Source organism: Callithrix jacchus, chromosome 10, assembly GCF_049354715.1.
Source record: "Callithrix jacchus isolate 240 chromosome 10, calJac240_pri, whole genome shotgun sequence".
Lineage (NCBI taxonomy): Eukaryota > Metazoa > Chordata > Mammalia > Primates > Cebidae > Callithrix > Callithrix jacchus.
Window position 1 is genome coordinate 19,854,134 of NC_133511.1, and position 25,800 is coordinate 19,879,933.

General features: G+C 54.1%; 1 protein-coding gene across 1 annotated transcript; it reads left to right on the plus strand.

Moving 5' to 3' along the window:
* The first annotated feature begins 61 nt into the window (after positions 1–61).
* Positions 62–16,828, plus strand: OAF (out at first homolog). Its single transcript, XM_002807279.6, has 4 exons — positions 62–793; positions 12,779–12,913; positions 13,863–14,043; positions 15,754–16,828. The coding sequence occupies exons 1-4, from the start codon at positions 560–562 to the stop codon at positions 16,017–16,019; spliced, it is 816 nt and encodes a 271-aa protein (XP_002807325.3). The 5' UTR covers positions 62–559; the 3' UTR covers positions 16,020–16,828.
* Positions 16,829–25,800: the final 8,972 nt, after the last annotated feature.

Below are 25,800 nucleotides of genomic sequence, written 5' to 3' on the forward strand. Positions count from 1 at the left end.
GTCACCCGTCCCGCCCCTGCTGGAAGGAAGGGATTTGCCTGGAGAGCAAACTTCTGACACCGCCCGGGTCGCTGAGTCCGCGCGGCCGAGAGGGAGGAAGGTCGAGGAGGCCGCTCTCACAAAGCCGCCGAGCCGCGGTCCCCTCTCCCCGCCCCCTGCCCGGCCACGCCGGAGCGCGGGGAACCGCCGCGAGCCCTTTAAGGGCCGCGAGGTGCGCGGTCTCTTTAAGGCGGGTCCTGGTGGTTTCTGTTTTCTGAAGGAAGTGACGGGGGGTGGGATTGAATGAAAAGTGCAAAACACAGGCTCGCAGCGCCGGAGCCGGGGGCCGCCGAGCCGGGCCGGGGCAGCGCCGTCTCCGCCTCCGAGCCGCCGGGGGCGCGCTGCTGAGCGCTACCCACGTGCGTTCCCGCCTCCTCGAGGGCGACCCCGCAGCCGAGGCCCCCGGCGGAGCGGCTCCCGGGCGCCCCGAAGTAGCCCCCAACTTTGGGCGAACTTTGCCTGAGCCTCTCCCCGCCCCCACGCGACGCGCCGGGGCCGCGAACGGCGGCGGCCCCCGGGGATGCGCCCGTCCGGGGTCCCCCCGGCGCGCCCCGCGCTGCTGCTGCTGCTGCTGCAGCTGCTCGCGCCGCTACTGGCAACGGGTGCGCCGGCCGAGCTGCGGGTCCGCGTGCGGCTGCCGGACGGCCAGGTGACGGAGGAGAGCCTGCAGGCGGACAGCGACGCCGACAGCATCAGCCTCGAGCTGCGCAAGCCCGATGGCACCCTCGTCTCCTTCACCGCCGACTTCAAGAAGGTGAGACGCCCTCACTCTCCGGGGTGGCACCTTCGAGCCTGAGCCCCCCCCCGCCCACGGGGTCCCAGGCGCCCTCTTGCCTGCACCCGGCAAGACGCGCCCAGGAGGGGGACGCGGCTGGCCCAAGGTCACGCCGGGCTCTTCTCTACATCTCTTTGCCCGCTCCTCAGCGACCCTCCCTTCATTCTCCCCAAATAATCCCTCTGCTGCCCTTTCTCATTCCCTCCTCCAGTGCTCCCAAAGTCCCCAGGTGCGGGCCGTCCTTCAGAACTCCTGCTAACGCCTGGACTCCCTTCTTAGAGTCATTTCCCTGTGCGCTGGTGGAAAAGTCCTAGGCGAGGTGTTCTCACTGTGGGTTCTCTCTGTGTAATCTAGAGCAAGCGTTTCCTCCTATGGGCCTGGCTTCTCCCCGCTGTACAGGGCAATGAGGGGTCTGCGAGGCCTCCCAGCCCTGACATTTTGGAGTCCCACTGTCACCCTTCCCGCTGTTTTGCTTTTCTGGGGAGAGCTGTCTGCCCCTGGTCCCTCTCAAGCTGGGAAAGGCCCTGTCTCCTCTTTGGTCTGGAAGGCTGGGGCGCTTGCAGCAGGAGGGCCCTAGAGAGAGACCCCGGCTGAGGCCCCCCTCCCTCTGGGAGAAGTGCTGCCCTTCACTCTGCCTGGCAGAGAGACGGGCCAACCCCCCTATTTTGGCCCAGATTAGGGTTAGGGAGTTAGAGATCAGCCCTCTCTCAGTCTGTGTGTGTGTGTGTGTGTGTGTGTGTGTGTGTGTGTGTGTGTGTGTGTTGAGGGAACAAGAAGGACCTTGCACCCAGCCCTCTGTGTGTGTGTGTGTGTGTGTGTGTGTGTGTTGTGGAGGGAACAAGAAGGACCTTGCACCCAGCCTTCTGTGTGTGTGTGTGTGTGTGTGTGCGTGTGTTGCGGAGTGAACAAGAAGGGCCTTGCACCCAGGCTTCTGTGTGTGTGTGTGTGTGTGTGTGTGTGTTGCGGAGTGAACAAGAAGGGCCTTGGACCCAGTGGGCTGGGGGTTTTTCAGAAAATGGGCCTGGAAGAATGGTGAGTGACTAAGCTGGAGGAAAAGAGGGTGGGTGAGTCAGGTCTTCAAGGGAGTGTTCTGTCTCCTTCCCCCAGCCCCTCTCCTACTATAGAGATGCCTGTAAGCTCTGTGCCCCGGGGCGGGGGGGGGGGGGGTGCAGGGTGCAGGGGTGAAGCAGATTAGATAACTGGGGGAACCCAGGCCCCAGGAACCCTTGCTGGAGCCGCCCTCTTTCCTCCCGCCTAGAGACAGGGCAATTTATAGGAGAAGTGGCAAAGTTTGGGGAGTCAGGGACCCAGCCAGATTGCCATAGTTAGCAGGAATGGGGGATTACACTTGACCTCTAGAGGGAGGTTGGGGGGGGGTGTTGAGGCTTGACCACTAATTGCCCCAGGGCCACTGACTTGTCACTGACATTGGACTTAAGCAGGCAGGTGGGGGTGGAGGTGTGAGCATTCACAAAAGGGAAGACTCTGCAGCCCATCCTTACACAGCAGGCCTAAGCTAGGCTCTCAGATGTAGGTAGGGGCAGATGAGTCTGTGGGTGGAGAGAGACAGAAGCTGATAGGGTCGGCTTCCCTACCCTGCCTCCTCACCTAAACCTTAGGGGACTTTTATCAAGTGTGTTCTGTTTCTGAAAAATCTATATTAGTGGCTGGATCCATCAGGAATCAGGGATCTAATCTTCTGTCCAAGTCCTTTGTCCTTGAAAGTTAGCCTCAGGCCAGGCTGTGACTCCCACCCTCCTGCCCACTGGACATCATCTCGTGGCTGCACTAGAATCCTGCAAAGAGACTTCCCTGGCTTTGGCCAGGACAGTGAAAGGCAATTGATAGGGCTGAGCTTTTATATAGCCTTTAGCTACAGCTGGAAGATTTTTATTGCTCTTACCTGAAGGGAGAGACTAAGAAGTGTCCAGGTGGCTGTGATGGTGAGGTAGTAGTGGCTGATGGCTGGGGTGGGGTGTGGGGATTGGTGTGACGGTATGGTGGCCATCTGACTGCCCAGTTAGAAAATGCATTTGGAGAGTGTGAGCACCTCATTTGACTGCCTGCAGTGGTTCAGACCTCCATTCAGGTTTCTGAAGTCTGCTTTCAGGTTAGCCTCTGACCCAGAAGCTACCATTTCACATCCACCTCTGGCATCTCCAATTTCACCAGCAAGGGAGGGAATTGGGAGTGGAAGACACAGAAAGGAAACCAGGTTTCCCGAGTCCCTTTAACTCTAGGTTTCTCTACTGGCCTAGGATGGGGTGCAGTTGGAGAATGCAGTGTGAGGGAGAATAGCCTTTACCATTACCCAGGCCACTCACCACCTGCACCGGCCACAGCAGCTTCTATGTCCCAGTCCTTCTAGGGTGGGTCACCTCTCAGTTCTCAAGGCCTCGTGCCTTAAAGTCTTCGGAAGATTTCCACAAGCAAGTTCGGTCTAGAAGGAATGATTTTTCTGTAAGTGAAAGACAGGCTGGGTATGGTTGCTCACATCTGTAATCCCAGGCTTTGGGGAAACTGAGGCAAGTGTATCACTTGAAACCAGGAATATGAAACCTTCAGGCCAAATGAGACCCTGTCTACAAAAAATTAAAAATTTTTCTAGGCATGCTGGTGTGTGCCTTGTAGTCCCAGCGATTCAAGGAGGCTGAGGCGGGAGAATTACTTGAACCCAGGGAGCTGAGGCTGCACTGAGCTGTGATTGCACTTCGGCACTCCGGCCTAGGAAGTCATGCTTTTTATGTTTCTTGTACCAAGCTCATTTGCAGTGGTTTGGGAAAAGTCCCTAAACTACTTTGGAAGAGTGATGTTTGCCATTTGATCACTTTGGGGAGAAGCAGTCCAAACTGAATGAGACAGACTTGGTTTACCATTTAGTAGCAGGTTCACCCTGGACAAGCTACTTGATCTCTCCAGGCCTTCACTTCTTCGTCTATAAAACGGGGATAATAATAGTACATAACCTAGGGTCACTAGGAGAATCCAACAGGGTAGTGCCTACGGCATACTTGCTCTGTGTTAGATACTGTGTTAAGTGCTCACGACAGAGGACCCGTTAGCTTTGCTAATTGTGGCTCACACAGCATTTCAGCAAGGATCCTCTCTGCTAGCCTTGGATTCAAAGACATTGAATCGCAGGCCCAAGGTCATGCAGAAAAGTCAGTATTGAGTCTGGAGGAGCCTTGAGCTCTTCATCATAACCTCCTTGAAGTTCCAAAATAGCTGGCCAGCCCCTCAGAGCAGAAGCAGCCATCCTTGTCCTGATAGTCCCCCCAGGGCAACAGTGAGCCCCGCTGTGTAGGATGGGACCAAGGCCTCTGTCTAATTCCCAACCTCATCCAGCCCCCTATCTCCAGCCCTTCCCACCTCCATTTGCCTCTACCTGAGTCAGAGGTCTGACAGCCTAACTCTTTCCCACACTGCCACCCTGGACCTTGAGGCAGGGAAGCAGTCACAGTCATCATCCCACTAGAGGACACATAGCCTGGGGCTGTGAAACCATCACACATTACTGCAAGCCCTGCCCAGAGGCTGAGCAAGGGCCACAGCTCTGAAAGAATGCCACGGCTCTGAGAGAATGCCACGGCTCTGAGAGAATGCCACGGCTCTGAGAGAATGCCACGGCTCTGGAAAGAATGCCACGGCTCTGGAAAGAATGCCACGGCTCTGAAAATAATGCCACGGCTCTGAAAGAATGCCACAGCTCTGGAAAGAATGCCACGGCTCTGAAACAATGCCACGGCTCTGGAAAGAATGCCACGGCTCTGGAAAGAATGCCACGGCTCTGGAAAGAATGCCACGGCTCTGGAAAGAATGCCACGGCTCTGGAAAGAATGCCACGGCTCTGGAAAGAATGCCACAGCTCAGTGCCTCCTGGCTTTGCTGCACCTCGCCATCACCTGCGAAGCCTTGAAAACTCCCAATGCTGCACACCCTACCAATGAAATCAGAATTTCTCAGGGTGGGAGTCGGGCAGCAGTTTTTTGTTTGTTTGTTTGTTTGTTTGTTTGTTTGTTTGTTTGTTTGTTTTGGTGATTCCAATGTGCAGCAAAGTTTGGGAACCACTGGTACAGTGGCTCTAGGGGAGGAGCGGGACCTGGAAAAGCAGCCAGGTCAGGTTGTTAAATGAAGGTAGGGCCCAGACTCAGTCACATATTTGAAACCTGTGGTCTTACCCACACTAATCCTAATGTGCTTTCAGCAGCACATCCACTTCAAGCCTAACGCTGTGTGACCTCAGTACACAAACTAATTCACAGTGCGTCCTTGGTAGGCAAGACTCTCCCTTGTACTCCACATCCTATGGGTGTAATAAGCCCTGGATGTAATCACTAGCATATCTAATCATAGGCGTGTCACCGTCCCCCCTCTCTAACCTGGCTGTTTGACATCCCTCCTGGTCCACCTTCCAGAAGGTGGTATCCCCGCCAATTTCTCTTTCACCTCTGTCCCCCAGTCCAAGTGACCAAAAGCTGGGAAGAGGATGAGTTATGCTGCAGGCAGCCTGCTTTGACACTGACCATATTGGGGGTGGGGGGAGGTGATACTGACAGATATGAAGGTCATGGTGATGGCATCAGGGCAGCGGGCGGTGGGGATCTCCTTCCCCTCCCAGCATCAGGGGGAGGAGACACAGACTCCAAAAGCATGGGAAGAGGGATCCCGAGGGCCCATGGCCAGAGCCTTGGAGGGAATAAGCAAGATAAGGAAAACCATACGGCTGTGTGGGTCAGTTCAGGGTCACTTTGGAGGGACGAGGACCCAGGGAGGTTGGAAGCTTGAATTCTTCCCTGGGCCCTGATGGGTGAGTGGGAGCCAGAGGAGGGGACAGTCCAAAGAATGCTAAAGCCCCTGTGCCAGGGGGCCCTGGTCTGGGGTTAGGGGAGCAACACAGGAAGCCTTGAAGTGTCGTCAGTGAAGATGTGGAATGCGTAACGTCCATGTCTCTGCCTGAGAACGTTTATCCCAAGAAGATATCACAGCATATGGATATCACCGAGAAGCTTTCAGGGCCCAGTCTGCCCTCCCCTGTCAGTGTGAGCGCCCTTTAGATTTGTGTGGAGGCATCTGACGGAAGGCAAGTCTCCTTGGGGAACAAAAGACAGTGGAGGTGCTTTCGGGAGAGGCCCAGACTTTTCTGGAGCTCAGAGCATTTCGTCAGAGGTGTTTACAAGAAGTCACCAGATGGAATGACCAGGCTTACTGACATGGGGCCTTTGGGTCTAACACCTGTCCCTCCTCTGCGTATGAGGAATTCCTCCTTAGATCAGGGATGGGCAGCCCCGCCTGAGGGGTCAGATGCAGTCCCTGGAGCTTGGCCAGCCTCTCCCACCCCAAATGCTATGTCCAAGTGGAGTCCTAGCAAAAGATCAATAGGCTCAGTGAAGACTTCCACCAGGGATAACGGAGTATCCTGCTGGGAAGCTGGTGGGGAGAGTGAGTTAGTTCCCTCTCACGCTTCCCGAGGCACAGAGAGGTGGGGAGATAATTTTGGGACAGACTCCTGTACTGCAGGCAGAGGGCCCAGCCTTGAGGTGAGGATTGCATAGGCTCTAGAGATCACCCATGGAGCAGTCTCTCCCATCACACACGGTTCCATCCTCATTGCCACAGATAGTATGAGGCAGTGGTGCCTCTGTGTGTAGATGCCTGGAGCTCTGAAGTGAGGCTGACAAGATCCAGCAGCTGATGATCCGGGATTAGGACCCAGGGTTCCTTCCAGTATATCCTGACTGCCTATCTGCTGTGGCACCATGAGTGGGACCCTTCCAGAAGGCTAAAGAACCCTGGGGAGGGAACTAGAGGGGACAAGGAGGCTGGAAAAACCTTGGTGCAGAGGTAAAATCCGCAGAGACCTTCCTTTGTACGTGGGCTGGACCCCTTCTCCTGCACTCTCCCCTCCAGTGGATGGAGTACTGGCTTCTTGGCCATGCCTGCAGCTCTTCTCTCCCTGCACAGCCTCTCGGGAAGTTGAGTAAGGGGGATGAGTTTAGAAAATATCTCACCGAGGCCAGGTGTTGTGGCTCACACCTGTAATCCCAGAATTTTGGGAGGCTGAGGCAGGCAGATCACTTGAGGCCAGGAGTTTGAGACCAGACTGATCAACATGGTGAAACCCTGTCTCTACTAAAAATACAAAAATTAGCCAGGCGTGATAGCAGGCACCTGTAATCCCAGCGACTCTGGAGGCTGAGTGAGGAGAATCACTTGAACCCAGGAAGCAGAGGTTGCGGTGAGCTGAGATTGCACCATTGCACCCCAGCCTGGGCATCAGAGTGAGACTCCATCTCAAAAAAAAAAAAAAAAAAAAGAAAAGAAAATGTCTGACAGACACTAATGATCTCTCACTATCTACGTTTTTTCCTGCCGCTTACCAGCTGTGTGACTCGGCAAGTCTCTTAACCTCTCTGAGCCCCAGGCTCCTTGCCTGTACTTCAGAGACAATAGTGTGATGCTCGGAGCTTGGTGTGCACGGTGACTAAGAGGCCCTTCACAGAGCAGAGGCCCGTGTGGGCATGTGAGGAGCAAGGTGCCAGTGCCCACAGGCCGGGAGGTCCCTCCACCCCACCGTTAAGTGTGTTGCTGCAGCTGCTGCTTTTCCGCTGTAGGGACCAAAGCCTCATGAGGAGCTAACATCGCTAAAGTTGGCAAGTGTTGGAGTGGCTGCCACTAGAGAGTCAGATAAAGGGCAGGGAGCAAGGGAGGCATCAGGGCTGGGAATGTGGATGAGAGGGAAGCGTGGAGCCCTGTCTTAGGACCCCTGAGTCAGCGGCACAGTGGGGTGCAGTTGATCCACATAAAGCCTCACATTGTTCCCACAGCAGTCAGGACAGTGGTGGCCTTTGGGATTCGGCTGACAGAGCACTAGAGGCTCTGGGGAGGGTGGGGGCAGGGGCACTGCCCTGGGCCAGTGGTTGTGCTAATGCTCTGTGACAAGCAGCCTCTGTCCAGGCCTAGCACTGGGGGTGCTGGCATCTCAACATGGGGCGCCCTGGGTCCCTGGGTACTGGCCTTGGAATGTACGTGGAATCCATCCACCCCATTCCTGCTCAAGGATCCTGGGCAGAGCAGCCAGGGTGCTTCCGGGTCTGCTGTGGGGCTAGGAAGGCACCACTTCCTGTCTGGCTCTCTAGGCTAAACCCCCTCTCCCTCCCCAGCCCAGTGAAGCCAGCCCCTTCTCTAGCCATAAAGCAGCTCCAGCCAGGAGCAGAGGAATAAATATTTAGATTGGCTCAGCCTGGGCCCCAGAATCACACTCTCTAGTGTGATGGGAAGGAGACCAAGATGGCAGAGGACACTCCCAGGAGAGAGCACCAGCTGTCCAGGAGCAAGGGGGCTGGGGGAGAGGAGAGTGGGGGCCAAGCAGCTTCGTGTGGCCCTGGAGCGATGACCTGTGGCTTGGGCCATGACCAGCACTGGACAGTGGTGGCTGGAAGCAGTGCATGGAGGGAAGGGGCGGTCTACTGCTCTGGCCCCCTGTGCTTTGCGTTCCCCTACGGGCTGGCCTTCCCCTAATCCCCAGGGCTTTCTGGGAACGGGCTGAGGAAGAGCACCTGGAGAGTGGGGCCAGCTAGGGGCCATGATGGGAAGGCAGGGTGCCAGAGGTGGCCGGGCAGGCTGGAGTGAGGTGATGACACATGGTGAGAGTGTGTTCCTGTGCACAAGTGTGTGTGTGTGTGTGCGCGCATGTGTGTGTACATGTGAGAAGCAGCATCGGGGAGGAGGTGTATGAGGAGAGTTGAGCAAGTGAGGATGGTGACACGGGGTGTGTCCTGACGCTGGGCATGAGATGGGGAATTCAGACGGTGGTGGGCGTGGGGACTGTGGAGAGGGGTGTGATGAGAGGATGGGGAGCCGCTTCTGCCAAGACCAGGAGACTGTGAGGGAGGAGACAGGCCTGGATGTGCACCTGTGGAGGGATGAGAACATGGAACAAGAGCCGCTAGGAGACTTTTCGGGAAGGAGATTGAGACCCAGTGAGTCTGTGAGAGACGACATCATGCACGCGAATGGGGAAGCCGTGCGAGCCTGGGCGTCAGTTCAGATTAGGCTTGACCGTGAGTAATATAAACCCCCAGGACCAGCGGCTGAGGCCGAGGCAAAACAGCCGTTTCATTCTTCCCAATGTTATCTGAGTCTGGAAGCCACAGTCAGGGCTGGTGTAACAGCCCCACTGTCCCCTGGGAGCCAGGGGCTCCCTCCCCACCCTCAGTACTGAGCACGGGATGTCTGCCCGGGGTGCCCTTCCCAGAGCAGTGCTCTGCCGTCTCTCAGCGCATTCACCCAGCGTGGCTGAGCCAGAGAAGCCTTCTCTCTAGGAGACACGGGTGGATCCCAGTCAGACAGCATGGCAGGGAAGGGCACAAGGAGGAATTGAGTGTCTGGATGAGGGCTACACTGGGGAGCCTGGACCAGCATGAAGATCACTGGACTCAGTTAGGAGGTCTGGGCTTCTGGCCCTGCCTCTGCCACTGCGTGACTCATGAAGGTTACTTCCCTTCTGGAACCTCACTGGGCCATGAACTAGATGATCCCCTAAACCTTCTTGAAGCCAAAATAGCCGCTGGAGCACTTCCAGCCTGCAGGAGCCCAGCTACAGGCAAGGCCACGTCGGAGGCCAGTGGGTTGATGGAGGCCCTAGAGCATTCACTCGTTCCTGCGGCTATGAAGCATCGAGCACCAGCTGTGGGCCAGACCCCGGGGCCACCACTTGAATAGGCTAGAGTCACTGTTCTTGAGCCAGAGGCAGGTCACAGAGGGCCTGGATGACTTACTGCCTGGTCAGAAGATGCTCTGAGAGGTGCACAGGGACCATGTGCCTGGGACGTTAGACTCTAATCAGACTCTGATTCAGCTCCAAACCACAGGTCCCTTTATGTCACCCCAGGCTCAAACCCACACATGACCCTGCCCTATGAAGGCTGGAGGAAGAGGAGGTCCCCAGAAACTTGTCGGGAAGTCTGAGGTGCAGGGAGTGGAAAGTGGGGGGACACTGGTCAGGACGATGGAGCCCTGCTACCAAACAGACCAGAACATAGGGCTGCCCGTTCCCTCTCAGGGATCAGCAAGTGGAATGTGCTTTTCTGAGGAAATAAGACAAAAGAGACTGGAGAATTCGGGGTGTAAAGAAGTCCTGGCAGGCCAGGCAGGCGGGTTCCTGCCGCCTCTTCCCCTCTTATTTGTGTCCTGCTGTTTGGTGGTGGCAGAAACCACGAGTCAGAGCGGCCGCATTCCCAAGGCAGGTGTGCTGAGGGCTTTAGTTAGGCAGGGTGCCGCTAGATAGGCATGATGGGGAGCGGGTCCTAATCCTGCCTCTGCTGCTGGCCAGCCCAGGCATCAAGGGCAAACCCCACAACTCTATGCACCCGAGTTCCAATTCCTTTAGCTGAACATCAAGGAGATGAGACTAGTTGATCCAAGAGGCAATTATGCATTCTGGTTAAGATAGCTCAGGCTTTGAAGTCAGACTGTCTGGGTTAAGATCCTGGCTGTGTTTCCTTTCAGCCCATGACCTTGAGCAGGTTACTCAATCCAAGCTCCATAACAGTCATAGTTCCTACCGCCTGTTGTAAAGATTTTAAAGAGAATCATACATCCTTTTGACCCACGGAAACAATGATTTTTCTCTTCAATAACTCTGTCCTACACAAATAGGAGCTACAGAGGAAATCCTCTGTCTCAGGGAGAAACTCTCATTCTCTCTGGGCACCCCCAGTCAGTTCCCATTTTGAAAGCATTTTGTTATTATAATTCATGATGTTATTAATACAGAAGCAGGAAAAAAGCTCAAATAGATTTCTTTCATCATCTAGTCTAGTCCTAAAGTTCAAATACCTTCTCTTGCCAATGGTAATCAGGTGATGTCACCAAGGAAAGAGACCCCTGAGCAGCTGTGAGACTGCCAGGTATTTCGTACACCTGTGGTGTTGGAGAAGATTCTGTGAATATCCAGATATGCTTCCCTCCAAAGAGTCAGAGCTGAAAATACCAGGGAAATGGATTTCGGATCCTTCCTGGGGGATCCCGCCAGGGACATGGCCTGGCTCTAGCTCTGGTAGGGGAAGTCTGGTATCAAGTCTCACCTGGCAGCAATTGAGCCCAGAATGGAAAGTGCTACAGGCAGGGCAGCCTCCCTCTCTCCTCAGCCGACCTGAGTGAGGGGAGGATCAGATAGCCCAGCCTGGCAGGACAAGGAGATTGCAGCATCATGACCAAGAAGGGATTTCCTGTTGAGAGGAAGCGGGGGTTAAGCTGAGCTCTGATTCACCTTCCTCACAAGTCTCCAGGATCTTAAGGAACCTAATGGAACCTTCCTCAACAGCTGAGCCTCAATTTCCCTTTCTGGAAAACCTTCCCCTGTACTTCCACACCTCCTTGTTCCAGAGATCATTTACAGTAAAAGGAAGTAAGAGAAACTTCCATGTCAAGTTAAAGGGCTTCAGAAATACATGGGCGTTTATAAGGTGACACGCACTCGTTTGTTGTAGATTGCCCATGAGGCTTGCTGGTCATCTACAAGAGTAATCCCAGCCAGCATGTACCCATGTGAGAATCTTTCAGATAACTTACTTAGTCCTCACTACAACCCTGTCACATAACTGTGGGATCATCCCCTTTTTACACATCACGGAAATTGGGGAAAAGCCTGGAAGACCCACTAATACAGTGCAGCTTTAGGGTGGAGCTGTGAGTCCCTTGCTGCATGTATTGGGATTCCAAGCGGGGTGCTCAGACCCTGTTGCTGAGGCACTTCTGTTCTCATCTGTGTACAGTAAGCACTCAATGACTGTTCGGGGCGGGGCTGGGGCCCTGGGTATTGATAGATAATCCACAGGGCTGTCGTTCTAAGTCTCAGTGCAGAGCCGGAGGGGTTCCCAGCAGAGAATGGTCACTGAGGGCAGGGTGCCTTCACCATAGGAGGGGTCCTGACAGATATAGACCACTTCTGACTGGGACCCACTAACTTCTCACTGGGAGCAGAGTTAATCAAGTCACAGAGATGGGTAGGAAGGCAAGGGGCTGCTTCCCATGTGGTGAGCAGTGCAGGTGGGCAGAGCACAGGGCTCCAGCAGCCAGATAGGGAAGGGAACCCAGCCCACCCTACAGCCCTCCATCCTCCTGCAGACCCACATTTACATGGTGAGTCAGTAACAGGAAGGAGCCCTTGGACGGTGGCAATGCCATCAGCAACCCCATAGGGGAAAGGGGAAGTGGGGAGGGAAGGAAGTAGTGAGGCACCCCAGTGCCCTCAGGCAGGAAGGCTGCAACAGCTGTGGCAAGCCTCCCGCTCTGCCCTCACCCTGTCCCGGCCTCCCGCTCTGTCCTCACCCTGTCCCGGCCTCCCACTCTGCCCTCACCCTGTCCCGGCCACCAACCCCACTCACTCAGAGATGGGCGGCCAGGAGCCTGACCGATCAGAAGCACCAGGGGCACATTGAGACCTCTCCCCAAATCCACTGAGTAAGAATGTCTGAGATTTCTAACTATTGGAACTACAAAGAAAAAAAGTCAGAGAGAGAAACTTGGAATTGGTACTTGAAAAAGTCCAGTGTTCCTCAATGAGCCCTGGTCAGGTGGCTGTGGAGGCCCTGACCCACCTGATCAGGGTAGCATTAAGGAGTTCTGCCAAGGGGATCATCAGCTGTGAATAAATAAGGAACGAAAAATAGGTGATGTTTGCTTCAAGGTGAAGCTTCATCCTTTTAAAAGGTTCTCTGTAGAAAAACTCTAGTGGTTCACTTTGTCAATTTTCCAGGAAGCTTTAGAACATTTAGGGTGTGTTCATTCTTTTAAGTCACGGGTTTAAATGGAAAAGATAAAAATTCCTAGACCAGCAGGAGGGAGGGGTCTGTTGCCAGGCAGTGTCCAGGCGTCCCCTCCAGGGCCCAAGCTGAGTACCCGGTGGGCTGGTGGGAAGGTCTCACACCCTCCAGCTGTTCTCATCCTCCTGCCCTTCTTTAGGATGTGAAGATCTTCCGGGCCCTGATCCTGGGGGAGCTGGAGAAGGGGCAGAGTCAGTTCCAAGCCCTCTGCTTTGTCACCCGGCTGCAGCACAACGAGATCATCCCCAGCGAGGCCATGGCCAAGCTCCGGCAGGTAGGTGCCCCACCAGGCCTGCCGGGTCCAGCTCCCGACCTGCAGCCCCAACCCCTGCAGCCAGCCTGGCTCTCAGCCCGGATCCCCCAACCTCAGCCTCCCACCCAGCTCCTCATCCTCACACTGTTCCTGGACCCTCTGCCCTCATCTCTGCCACCCCATTCACCCTAGGGTCCCGAGTCCCTAATTTTGCCCAGGCCAAACCTGACCCCAGAGCTGCAGATCAGTAACTGAACCCCATCTCCCAGATTTCTCCCGTCTAGTTCCAGCACCTCCCTGTGTGTGACAGAGGTCACACACCTGTCTTGGGCTCTGAGGTCAGATCAAAGCATCACATCTCCTCTGTCACTCATTAGTTGGGTGCCATTGGACAAGTTACTTTAAAAGTCACAGTTTTCTCATTGAGAAAATGGGTTGTAGGGGAATTCAGTGTGCTAACATATGTAACGTGTTCAAATGTCTCAGACTTCTGTGTGTCTTAGACTTAGGGCCTTGCCCTAGCCTCATCTAGGTTCCCTGGCCTGTCCAGCAGAGTCCGCCCTGGGTGCCTCCTCACCCCTGCCCTTTGCCTGCTTTCCCAAAGGGACTTGGTTCTCTGGATGCTGGAAAGTACATGATTCCAGAGGTTATATGCCCTGGCACAGCTTGCCTGGCCCACCCACCGCCACCTTCCACCTACACCTCAGCATTCTCCATCCAGCCCCAGAGGTCAGCCCAGTGGCCAGCATGTAGTTTGGGAAGCGTCCATTCTGGATAGAAGCTGAAAAGGCTCGACTGTACCCTGGGCATTGGTTTCTCTGCCAGTTGGAGAGGGTGGGGCTGCCCTTCTGCAGATGGCCCCAGCGTTCTAAAGGCAGTAAGCCTGGGCTTGCCTGACTCTGGAGGGTCAGGGACGATGGATAGGGAGCAATCTGAAGCCAGGTGGGAGTAGCTTCTCTCTTGCACACAGAAAAACCCCCGGGCAGTACGGCAGGCGGAGGAGGTTCGGGGTCCAGAGCAGCTGCACATGGATGTTGCTGTCAACTTCAGCCGTGGGGGCCTGCTGAGCCCCCATCTCCACAACGTGTGTGCCGAGGCCGCAGATGCCATCTACACTCGCCAGGAGGACGTCCGGTTCTGGCTGGAACAAGGTCAGCTGGGAGCCGGGCACTGCCCGCTACGGGGTGGAGGGAAGAGGATGGGGAGACAGCACAGAGCAGTGGAGGAGGGCAGGACATCATCAGCTGTCTCATCATTAGCCTTTCATTTGTTCAGGGGACATTTACTGAACACCTGCAGGGATATATTGACACAGGACTCAGAGATGTAGATACTCCGTTTCTGTCCCCAAGCAGGGCAGATCTGCAGAGTTAAGTGTGATAGAGTACCATGACACTACAGGCATTCAGAGAGGGACCCCCACACCAGACTGCAGCTAGTCTGGGAAGGCTTCCTGGAGGAAGTAGCATCTGTGTGACTATTCAGTGAGAAGAGTCAGCCAGAGGAACAGACCCTACTCCAGGCAGGGCACACAGACTCTGCTAGGCCCTGTGGAGGGAGATTGCCAGGTACTTCCCCTCACCCCTGCCCTTAGTGAGGACACAGAGATGGGACCTTCTGTCATGTAAGTTGGGCACCTTCCACTGCCACCTCTTGGAAATCAGCTTCGGGCTTCCCAGTGCCAGCATCTCTCCCACAAGATCCTTGGGAGCACCTCTCCCCTCTGCATGGTCCCTGCCTTCCTGACTCCTGTGACTTCCCAGCTGGTCCCTCTCTGGGTACCTTTCCCAGGACTGCCCTCAGGTCCTCTGTGTGGAGGGGAGAGGGAAATGGCGCCACTCCAACTCCAGGCACCTGTGCCTTCTGCCATGAGCACTGGAGAAATGCCTGCTGCTCCTCCCAGGGCAGGCCCAGATTTAGAAATGCCCAACGGAGCTGTGGTCTTGCCCTCCACACACACACATCCTGCACCCCAGACTATGGCACAGGCTCGACATAAGCAACCCCAGAAGCTGGCCCCTCCCACATAGCCCCTGAGCCAAACCTGGCCGGTCCCTTCCATTTCCCTCAGCACCCCTCATATGCGCTTTCCTGTTTACCCCAAGCCCTGGCCACCCTGACCTGCCCCTCTGTGGGTGTGCTTTGCTAGCCCTTCCCTGCCTGGCCCTACTCAGATGTCACCTTTCTTAAGAAGCCTTCCCAGCCTGGCCAACATAGCAAAACCCCCGTCTCTAGCAAAAATACCAAAAAATTAGCTGGGCATGGTGGTGCATGCCTGTAGTCCCAGGTAGGAGAATTGTTTGAACTCAGGAGGTGGAGGTTGCAGTGAGCCAAGATCACACCACTGCACTCCAACCTGGACAACAGAGCAGGACTCTGTCATGAAAAAAAAAAACCTTCCTTGACTTCCAATCCTGTCTCCCCACACCTCTACCTTAGCACACTCCAGTATGGCGCTTTTTAAAATCATCAGGTGGCAGTGTGGCTAAGTGGAGGCCTTGAAACCTTGGCCAGATCATTCAACTTCTCTGGGTCAGTGTTCTCATCAGTAAAATAGGGATGACAGTACTTAGCCCATGGGTGATAGAAAGAGGTACTGTAAGCAGAGCCCCTGGCACTCGGTTGATGCTGTGCCGTGGAGGAGGGCTATTGCCATTTAATCTGTTTCTCCCATGAGCCCAGAAAGGAGGAGCCTAGTGCCCAGGTCTTATCTCTGCATCCCACGGCAAGCTTGGAAATGGAGGTGTCAGTCAATGCCTATTAGATGATGGAGAAGACCAAGTGGGGAAAGGCAGCGGCCCCTGGCTGGGGGAGCTCCCTCCCTCCCTCCGTCCCTCCCTGATCCTTGCCTCTCTCCCCAGGTGTGGACAGTTCTGTGTTCGAGGCTCTGTCCAAGGCCCCAGAGCAGGCGGAGCTGCCTCGCTGCAGGCAGATGGGGGACCGAGGGAAGCCCTGCACCTGCCGCTATGGCCTGAGCCTGGCCTGGTACCCCTGCATGCTCAAGTACTGCCACAGCCGCGAGCGGCCCACGCCCTACAAGTGTGGCATCCGCAGCTGCCAGAAGAGCTACAGCTTCGACTTCTACGTGCCCCAGAGGCAGCTGTGTCTCTGGGATGAGGACCCCTAGCCAGGCTGGGGTGGGGGGATCCTGGGGGGCTCCTCTGGGCCCACTGCTCTTCACCAGCCGCCAGAGGGGGTGGCAGCCCCCACCTGAGGCCTTATTTCCCTTCCTTCCCACTCCCCTGGCCCTGGAGCCTGGGCCCCTCTGGCCCCACCTCGCATGACTGTGAAAGGGGTGTGGCATGGCAGGGGGTCTCATGAAGGTACCCCCACTCCCACCCTGTGCCTTCCTTGCGGGCAGAGGGGGAGAGGGCTCCCCAGACCTACACCCCTCCCTCCTGCGTCTCCCCTGAAGTGTTCACTTGTAAGCCGCCAAAATGTGATGGCCTGTGGTTCTTCTGTTGAACTCTTTAAAGGTTTAGACCCTAAAAGGAGTCTATCCCTGGACACCCACCTCCCCAGACACAACTCCCCTCCCCATGCACACAACTGGAAGGACCTGGCCCCTCAGTCTCTTCCTACGCCCCAAGAAGGGGCTCGCTACCCCCAAGGAAGGAGCTGTTGGGGACCCATGACACAGCCCCTGTTATCAATAATAGCACGTTCTCATTTCTGGCCCCGAGGCCGCGTGTAGGGCAAGTGGAGGCCTCCCGCCACTGAGACAGACCTCAGACCACGAGTGCCTTTCCCAGACCTGGACTTTGCCTCCAGAGCAGGCACCAGCTCTTTCCCTCTCTACACAGAAATATTTTTGTAAGGTTCTGGGGCAGTGAGGGAGCATGAAGTACGAGGAAAACTTGAATTCCAGATTTTTAATGCAAAGTATTTATCATTTGTACCAGAAATAAACGTTTTAAGTTTTTACTTGACTGACAAGACGGAGTTTGGAGAAAACTTTTGGCCAATGCTGCCACCTGGTGTCAGAAGTGTCCCTACACCCTATCCGTGGCCTATCTCGGAACCATGATTTCTAAAGCACCTCCTCTGTGCTCAATCATTTGGGGAAGGAAGGAGGAGAAGGCAGATGTTACTGGGGAAGGATGAGAGAAAACTTCTGCACCCAAGACAGACAGCTGCAACCTTAGTAAGCCAGTCAGTAATAGCCAGCACGAAGGCAAGAGATGGGATGGAGATTGGAACCCTACTTCAGATCCGGACTCAGCTACTTACCTGCTGTGCAGCCATAGGTCAAGTTGCTTGACGACTCTGTGCTTCCACTCCATCGGCTATAAAATGAGCTAACTGGCCGAGCACAGTGGCTCACACCTGTAATCCCAAAACTTTGGGCGGCTGAGGTGGGTGGATCACGATGTCAGGAGTTCAAGACCAGCTGGGCCAACATAGTGAAACCCCGTCTCTACTGAAAATACAAAAATTAGCCTCTTATGGTGGCGTGCGTCTGTAGTCCTAGTTACTTGGGAGGCTGAGGCAGGAGAATCGCTTGAACCCGGGAGGCAGAGATTGAAGTGAGCCAAGATCGCGCCATTGCACTCCAGCCTGGGCAGCAGATCAAGACTTCATCTCAAAAAAAAAAAAAAAAAAAAAAAACTGAGCTTGCTTAAGAGATAGAAGTGAATTCTTGCATGTCAAGCGTCTAGCACACAGTGCTCACTGTTAGCCGTGCTTAGTATCATTGCGGTTAGTGAAGAAAAACAGGCATTCCTGCATCTCTAAGCTTGAGGCAATGAAATCGGACGTCTGGAAGGCTTCTCACTTCCAAAGTATCTTTCAATATGAAGAGGCTGTAATAGGAAGTGCCAGGCAGGATGCTGGGTGGTTCTAGAACGGGGGATGTGCAGGCTGCATGTATTGGGAAAGGCTATCTGGAAGAGTTGGGGTGTGGGTTGAGGCTGGGAGATGGTAATGATTTGGCAAGGTAGAGGCATGAGTGTCTTAGGGGCTGGGAGAGTCTCGTGAGTTCCCCAGGGGACCCATCTTTCTTAGGGAGGAGACGGGGAGAGTCAGATCCTTCCTCCAAGGCCTTGGAGAGGGAAGGGGTTGGCAGAGTGGTCCACTTTACTCTGCTCCCAGAACTCACAGAACAGGCTGCAGCTGCCCCTCAAACTCATGCAGGCCAGAGGGTTGGGGGAGCTGGGCTTGCTAGGCCTTGGTGGAGCTGAAGGTAGTGGGGTGATAGCCTTTTCAGGTGGGCATGCCTCCCTTCTAAACCTGTTTTCAAGCGCCAGATCAGCCTTGCTGGGGCGTGGGGATGGAGCTGTCCCATCAGCCACCCCGCCGCCTAGGTCTTTTTCTCTTTCCCTTTCTGCCAAGGCCTCCATCCCAAGCCCCAGCCACTGCTGCAGGTGGGCGAGGGCACTTGGAGAAGCACCTGCTACCCACCTTGTGTGCCTTTTTTTGATGCAAGGAGAGTCCCCAAATCAGTATACCTTTCTATCTTCCCTTCTGACTCCCAAGTCACCAAAAGTAATGCTTTTTTAAAAAGCAATGTTTTCAAGACTTGGAGTGTTTGTCCAACCTTCCTGGACTAGCACCTCCTAGCCTGTGCGGCCCCTGCAATGAGGAGGCTCTGGACGCCATCACTACAGACATCCCTGCCTTGGGTTCCTCCTTAGTCTGAGGGGATGGGGATGAGATTGTTCCCTTAGACTCTGGGCTGAGCTTACACTCTGCAAAGTAGACCCCTCCCACAGGGTCACATTCCAGGACTGGAGGCCACCATTCCAAAGCCTCCCAACCGCCTTCACCCCACTGTCACAGCGCTCGAAATCCTGCCACGACGCTCACTTCCTTGCTGAAAAGCAAATTTTAGTGTGCCTCAGAATCACTTGGGAGCTTGTTAAAATAGATGTAGGTGGTCAGCTGCTTGGGAAGCACTGAGATAAGACTTTCCGATGGCAGGAGGCCTTTGTGGCCGTGGAAACACCTGGGAGGTAATATTAGTACTCATTTCTCTGCAGACTTTAGGGTTTACGAAGTGCCTTTGTATAAATTAGGACATTGGCTCCTTGTAGCAATTCTGTAACATTTTTAGATGTGGCTCACTTATAAAATGGTGTGACCTGCCCAAGTGCAAGTCCAGACATCCTGTTAGAACAGAACTGTGACCCAGCTCCTGTCCTTTCTTACTCCACACCACCTCCCAACCCAAATGGCTTTATGAGGTTGGCCGGCCAGCACCTCAGAGAGCACAGCTCACCCACAGGAGGGGGACCTGGGCTTTGGTGGGATGGGGAGAAGTGTGGAGTGTGGAGCACCCGCTGGGCCAGTCTCTGTAGCAGCAATCACTGAACGTGTGGGGGGCAGGGGACTGGTGGGGAGAGTGTCCAGAGCTTCCCTGGGACCAGAGTTGGCAGGAACAGGCTCTGGTCTCCCTTTGCCAGGGTAAGCAAAGCATCCTCGGGGAGACCAGAAACCCAGCCCTCACCGGTGCTGCTGCAGGCCAGGAGGATGAGTTGTGGCTGGTTCCCTGCGCAACCTCACTTGGGTTGGGCTGGGCCTCACTATGGACTTCCTGTGGGTTTTCTCCAGGCCTCTCTCCCCGAAGGCTTATTAGCCAAGGGAGGCCTTTGGTGGGGAACTGTGGGCCACAGCTGGGGGCCCTCTGCCCCAGGGGCTTTATTGGACCTATCTCTGGTGGATGAGAGCACAAGGACTTTGGTGAAAAGGAGGGCGGGTGCCACTCTCAAGAATGAAAGGCTTGAGGCCAGCACTGCATGGGAGGAGCGTGGGCACCCGCCGGGGCCCAGCTCTGTGTGAGCTTGGGCGGGTTGCACACATCTGATAAGGGAGAGGGTCTCACTGGGTCACCTCTGAGGTCTTCCCCAACACTGGCATTCCATGTCTAATCACCTAACGGTCTCCCAAATGGTTTATTGGCCATTTGGCTGCTGATGGAAAATCGAATCGTTTACTGTGACTTGCTCCTACAAACCAGGCTGTAGGTAGGAATAGAAAAAACAAGCAAGTACCTCTAGTTCCAGCACTTTGGGAGGCCAAAGTGGGTGGATCACCTGAGATCAGGAGTTCAAGACCAGCCTGGCCAACATGATGAAATCCCATCTCTACTAAAAATACAAAAATTTTTATTGTATTGGTGGCGGGCACCTGTAATCCCAGCTACTTGAGAGGCTGAGGCAGGAGAATCACTTGAATCTAGGAGGCGGAAGCTGCAGTGAGCCACGATCGCACAACTGCACTCCAGCCTGGGTGACGAAGCGAGACTCAATCTCAAAAAAAAAGAAAGAAAAAGAAAAATCAGGCAACTGGAACATCTGTGTCACAGGCATGGACATTATAGGATGCTGTAGGACATTGCGGTCAGATCACCCTCGAAATGGGGCTGTTCCACCTTACACACCTAACTAGCAGTGTCTGCAAGTCCCATTCTCTCCAGTTTCTGTGGTATCAGCCAGGGCTCTCCAGAGAAACAGAACCAGTAAGATGCATACATACAGATAGATTCATTTTAAGGAATTAGCTTGCTGGATTTTGGGGTCTGGCAAATCCAAAATCCTAACAGACTAGCAGTAGGCTAGTAGGGCAGGGCAGCAGGCTAGAAGCTCAGACAGGACTCCCATGTTACAGTCTTAAGGCAGAATGCCTTCTGCAAACAACCTCCATTTTCACTCAAGGGCTTCGACTGATTGGATGAGGACCACCCATAATACAGAGGTGATCCTTTCCCTAAAGTCAACTGATTATAAAGGTAATCACATCTATAAAATACCTTCACAGCAACATCTAGGCCATGTTTGACAAAACAACTGGGTATGAGAGCCTGGACAAACTGACACATAAAATTAATCATTGCACCCGCCATTGCTTGGTATTGTCCTAAAATGTTCACTGTTTGACCGGTGAGAAATGTGACAGCATTCTAGGGCTTATTCTCAGTATCAGCTACTGGCTGGAGCCAGGTGACAGCTGAGCTGGTTGTTCCCTTCCACCCTCCTCTGCCCTCACCTGGGATCCCTCACCCTCTGGCTTCAGCTGATGAGAAGCACCGCAGATGGGAGAGCAGGACAGCAGTGGGCCGTAAGTTGCCTGCTCCTCACTGCCTCCGCACCACACCTGTGGCACTGGCTTCATTCCTCCAAGGCTCCAGAGCTTCTGGGGCTCCCATACCACTGTCTCCTCACATTGCCTCTTCTGCCCTTGCTTCTCTGTGCTGCTCCTCTCTGGGTGCTGGTTCCCTTAAACCTGCTCGCATCTCTGTCAATAACACCTTCCTTAAAAGGCACACCAAGTTGAGTTGGCTCTGTTTTCCTACAGAGATTCTGACTGATAACCACAGTGGCCCCAACTGGGGATCTAGAAGATTCAGTGGTAGAAGAGAAGAGGGCAAAAGTGGGGTGGAAAGTGCAAGCTCACTTGGTGGGGACTCAGTGCAGACCTCCATGGAGAAAGGTCAGACCTCAGGGGCTCCCAGTGGAGCAAGGGAAAGACAGTCACAAGGTTGGTGTCCACACCCACTGGGGGGCGACTATCTTTCCAGCCTTGGCTCCTGTCACAAGGTCCTGGTTCCTGAACAGGGAGAGGCAGGATGAGAGGCAGCTCCCTCCCCTCCTACAACACAGAAAGCAGAAACCTTGAGAAGAGAAGCCTCTTCACCACTCCCTGGCCCGCACTGGCACCCACCTTTCCAGTTCCCCTCCTGTCCTCATGGAGACATGTCCCTTCTCACCACTCCTCCAGACCTCCCTCTATGGGGGAAATGATCCCCTCTTCCTCTTCCATCCCTCCCTTTCCTGCTTCCTTCCCAGTGGCCCTGGAGAATTCACATTTCTTTCTCATCTCAAGAACAAAATAAAAAACACCTCAAGCCCAGGTCCCTATCCACCTCTGCCCTATTCTTCCCTGCTCCTCCACAGACCAACTTTTTTCCAGCATCCTCCTCCCCAGCGCTTTCCAACCTTGGAATCACTACTCAAGGCTATGCTGCAATCAGCTAGGATGTGTGCCACAAGTCATCTGTTACTGAAACGAAACAGCTGAACTGTTTTCACCAAGTCAAGGCAGATTCACGGTCCTCCCATGTGAATATCACTTCCCTCTTGGCTCACACTGCTGCATCCCTCCCAGTCAGTCCTTGTCTATACTACATGGGACTCAGGAAATGTTCCACCCCCCCTCCTGGCATACGCTGTTTGTTCCCTTTGCTTTGATTTCTCCCTCTTTGCTGCGGACCTCAGCTTAGATGTCTCTTCCTCTAAGAAGCCTTTCCCGAAGTTCCCAGCTTCGGAGAAGGTGTGTCCCATTGCAGGTCCCCATGACACACTGTGCTTTCCTTCTAGAGCATATGCCATAGGATGAGGGACCTGCCTGCTCACTGGTCCACAGGCATCAATGACTGTGAGCATCCTGAGGGTAGGGACAGTGTCCATTGCATTCCCAGCTCCTAGCCCCATGCAGTTCCAATGGGTCCCCGACACAGCTTTGAATAGATGAATGGCCACTGATCCCACGGCTATGGGTGTTGGGGTTGGCATGCAGCTAAGCAGCTGCAAAGGGCAGTACAGGAGGTAGTTTTAACTGGTGGAGATGTCCAGCAACGGGATGGACAGCCCATCAGGCCAGGATCACCTGTCACTGGGTTGACTGAGCAGAAACAACATGCTGGCTGACTCCAACTGGGGTTCCATGGTGAAGTCTGGTCTTTGATTGGAGGAGGGACTGGAAGACCCAACTGTGGGTGGTCTGAAACTAAAATTCAACATCTCCAGCTTGCCGAGACCTAGGGCCTCCCCTGTGCATTCCCTAGTCATGGATGGGCATTTTGGTAAGAAGACCTCTCCAGGGTCTTGCAGGTAGTCAGGGTCACACGTCCCAATGACCACAAGAGGGCGCTCTGGGCCTAGAGTTACCCTGAGAGTGCGCACGGAGGCTGGGAAAGGTTACCTGGGGTAAGGTGGGCTGGGCCAGGTAAGGGCTGGTGGAGGCCCGGCTCTGTCGAAGGTGCAGTTAAAAAGGTCCGGCTGGGGCCCAATGTCCGCCTCAAAGTCAAAAAAGTTGATTGGAAGACAGAGTTGCTGTTATGTTGTCATTAAATTAAATATATGTTACCATTACCCATGATTCTGAACTTTTTTTTTTTTTTTTTTTTTTTTTTGAGACAGAGTCTTGCTTTGTCACCCAGGCTGGAGTGCAGTGGTGCAACCTTGGCTCACTGCAACCTCCACCTCCCAGGTTCAGGTGATTCTCCTGCCTCAGCCTCCCAAGTAGCTGGGACTACAGGTGCCCACCACCGTGCCTGGCTAATTTTTGTATTTTTAGTAGAGACAGGATTTCACCATATTGGCCAGGCTGGTCTCAAACTCCTGACCTTGTGATCTGTCAGCCTCAGCCTCCCAAAGTGCAGGGATTACAGGCATGACCCACCGTGTCCAGCCCAATTCTGAACTTTTAAGTGCAAAATGGACAATGAATTTGTGTGTACTGCCCCCCAAAGTGGGTGAAGTCTGGGTATGGCGGATGTCTCTTGGGTGTGGGGGGGTGTTCAGCGTTAGAGACAGCAGAGCAGAGAGTAGCTCTTTGTCCTGACTCTGTTGTCCTCTACCCATCCCCACCTAGACACAGTTGCTTTATCCTGGTTCCCAAGACACCTTTCATTGTGTCACCCTGACACTAACCCCACCTCCAGCAAAAGCCTCCTGCAATCATGCCCTCAGATGTACTGTGACATGTGATTTAAAACAGTCTTGGAAGTCCTTCCTAGTCTCTCCCTTGCTTCCATCTGCTTTTTTGGGGGAATCTGAGTTTGGATCCACTCCTTTTGATCACCCCAAGGCAGGGAGCTAATCCCCTCCTGGGGCCCTACGGCCTATCTGGCAGAAGAAAAGGGCTAGAAGGGACTTGTTGCTTGGTGACCTTCCAGGACGCCTCGCTCTCCGCCCTTCTCCCAGCCCTGACAACTCAATCCAGCTGACAGAACAGGAAATGGGAGTGAACCCAGGGTCATAGCATGAAGGTCCCTTTTCCCTGTAAGATGGGGAAGGGGCTCGGGCCCACTCCCTCCCCGGAGCACCCTCTCCAGGGCTGTGCACCATTTCCACCCACTGTCTGGAAAGGAGGCTTGACTCTTAGAGCCTTCTGTCCTTGAAACAAAATAAGGTGATGATATGTTCAAATAGAAATGGAGCCTGGGGCAGTAGTGACTCCCTAGAGGTGCAGCCAGGGGGTTAGATGTCACTCCAGGAGACCCGGGAGGACCTGGGGAGGGGTCAGAGTTGATGAGTTTCAGAATCACAGCATCCCTAAGTAAGGCTTCCACTACTCTGAAAAAAGTCCTCCAGCTGTTGAGAGAGGTGGGGTAAGGGAGTGAGAGAGGTAATTTGCATTTCATTTGCATTTCCTTTGCATATAGATCTTTTGATGTCCAAAGGCACAGAAATTTCCTGTCCTGGCTTCTTTTTCCCTTTCTTTCTTCTGTTCCTTTCTAACCTCCAGGCAATCCCCTATCTCTCTCTCTCTTCCCCACAGCTTTTCCTCTCCTACGCTAAACAGGGACATGGAGTATCAGGCTCAGGGAAGTTGATACTTACACCAACCTCACTCTAGCCCAAGGCTCACAAAGCTGGGTTTATAGAGGCTACAACCACTGGAAAGGAAGGAGGGAGGGATGTAGGAGTTCTTGGCGTTCCCATCCTGTGCCATCTAATTGAAATGGTCTGTGAGCAAATCAGAGAAAGAATGAAAATTGCTCACCATCTTCCCCTCGCCCTCATAACACACATGGGGCTTAGAGGGCACTCCAGCCTTCTATGCCTCAGGAAGGGCATGTGAAGGAGGAGCAGGGAACTGTAAAAGGTCTCTGCTGAGCCATTTATTTGTTCTGTTTTTCTGGGGCAAGTTCCCTTCCATGTGGACCTCAGGTCCCTCAAAGGAGCGGTTCCATGATAAGCAAAGAGGAAGCTCAGCTTCTGAAACTGGAGGGCAGGATTAAAATCACTAGCTTTGGGGTCGGCAGCCCTGGGTCTAAATGCCAACTCTGTAGTCTACTAGCTGCGTTTACTTCTCTGAGCCTCGGTTTCCTCATCTGTAACCGAGGGCTAACAATTGTACCTTCCACCTAAAGTTGCACCTACTAAAATAAAATGATGTGTGTTCAGCATGGAGCACAGTTCTCGGCACATAGGAAGCACTCAATCTATGTTCATTGAATGAATGAGTAAATGAATGAATGTGAGGGAGTATCTGCCATCCTCTCCCCACCCGGCCCCTTCTGACCCCTTCATCCTCCCACCTCCACACTCCAACTGTGGAATCCACAGCTGTGCCTCCAACTGTGAGCCTCCAAGGTGCTATCTGTGCCTCGGGTCCACCCTCTCCCCACACAAACTCCATCTCCCCATTCCTCTCAGAACCCCGGACTGCTAGGCTGCTGGAGCCAGAAGGCCCTTCGGAATTGTCAAACATGAGCCTCTCTGACTTTTGGAAAACTAAAGCCCAAAGAAAAAAATGTGACTTTATGCATGAAAAAGGGCAACAGGCCCCAGATATGGTGGTCAGAGAATGAGACCCTCGGTGCTCATGGCCATGCAAATAATATGCAGATAGACATATGGAAATCTCAAGCACACAGGGGTATATAAGCAGTGTGCGGGTGTTCTTCCCGAATGATGGCAGGTGAGTGCAGCTGTAGGTAAGAAATGGACTTCAGGGAAGGGGCCAACCCTGATGTTGGGGAGAAGAAAAGGCGGGAGGGGGGAGAGTGTTGAAGAGGAGGGAAGGAAGGAACAGAGACTGAGAGTGTCCTGGGACCCCTTGGGCCTCCAAGAAGCCCTTGCTGGTTTCTTTCCTCAGCCGGAAGCAACAAGAAAAGGGTCATCTCCTCGCTTCTTTTCGGGAGCGTGGGGAGGAGAGGTCCATGTGACTGGAGAGGTGGTGTA

What these genes read in the sequence shown, in the direction of transcription:
- OAF (XM_002807279.6), top strand. Translation starts at nt 560, where the DNA reads ATGCGCCCGTCCGGGGTCCCCCCGGCGCGCCCCGCGCTGCTGCTGCTG. An exon ending in TCACCGCCGACTTCAAGAAG is followed by an intron (nt 794 to 12,778) that starts GTGAGACGCCCT and finishes GCCCTTCTTTAG; the next exon opens with GATGTGAAGATCTTCCGGGC. An exon ending in CCATGGCCAAGCTCCGGCAG is followed by an intron (nt 12,914 to 13,862) that starts GTAGGTGCCCCA and finishes TCTTGCACACAG; the next exon opens with AAAAACCCCCGGGCAGTACG.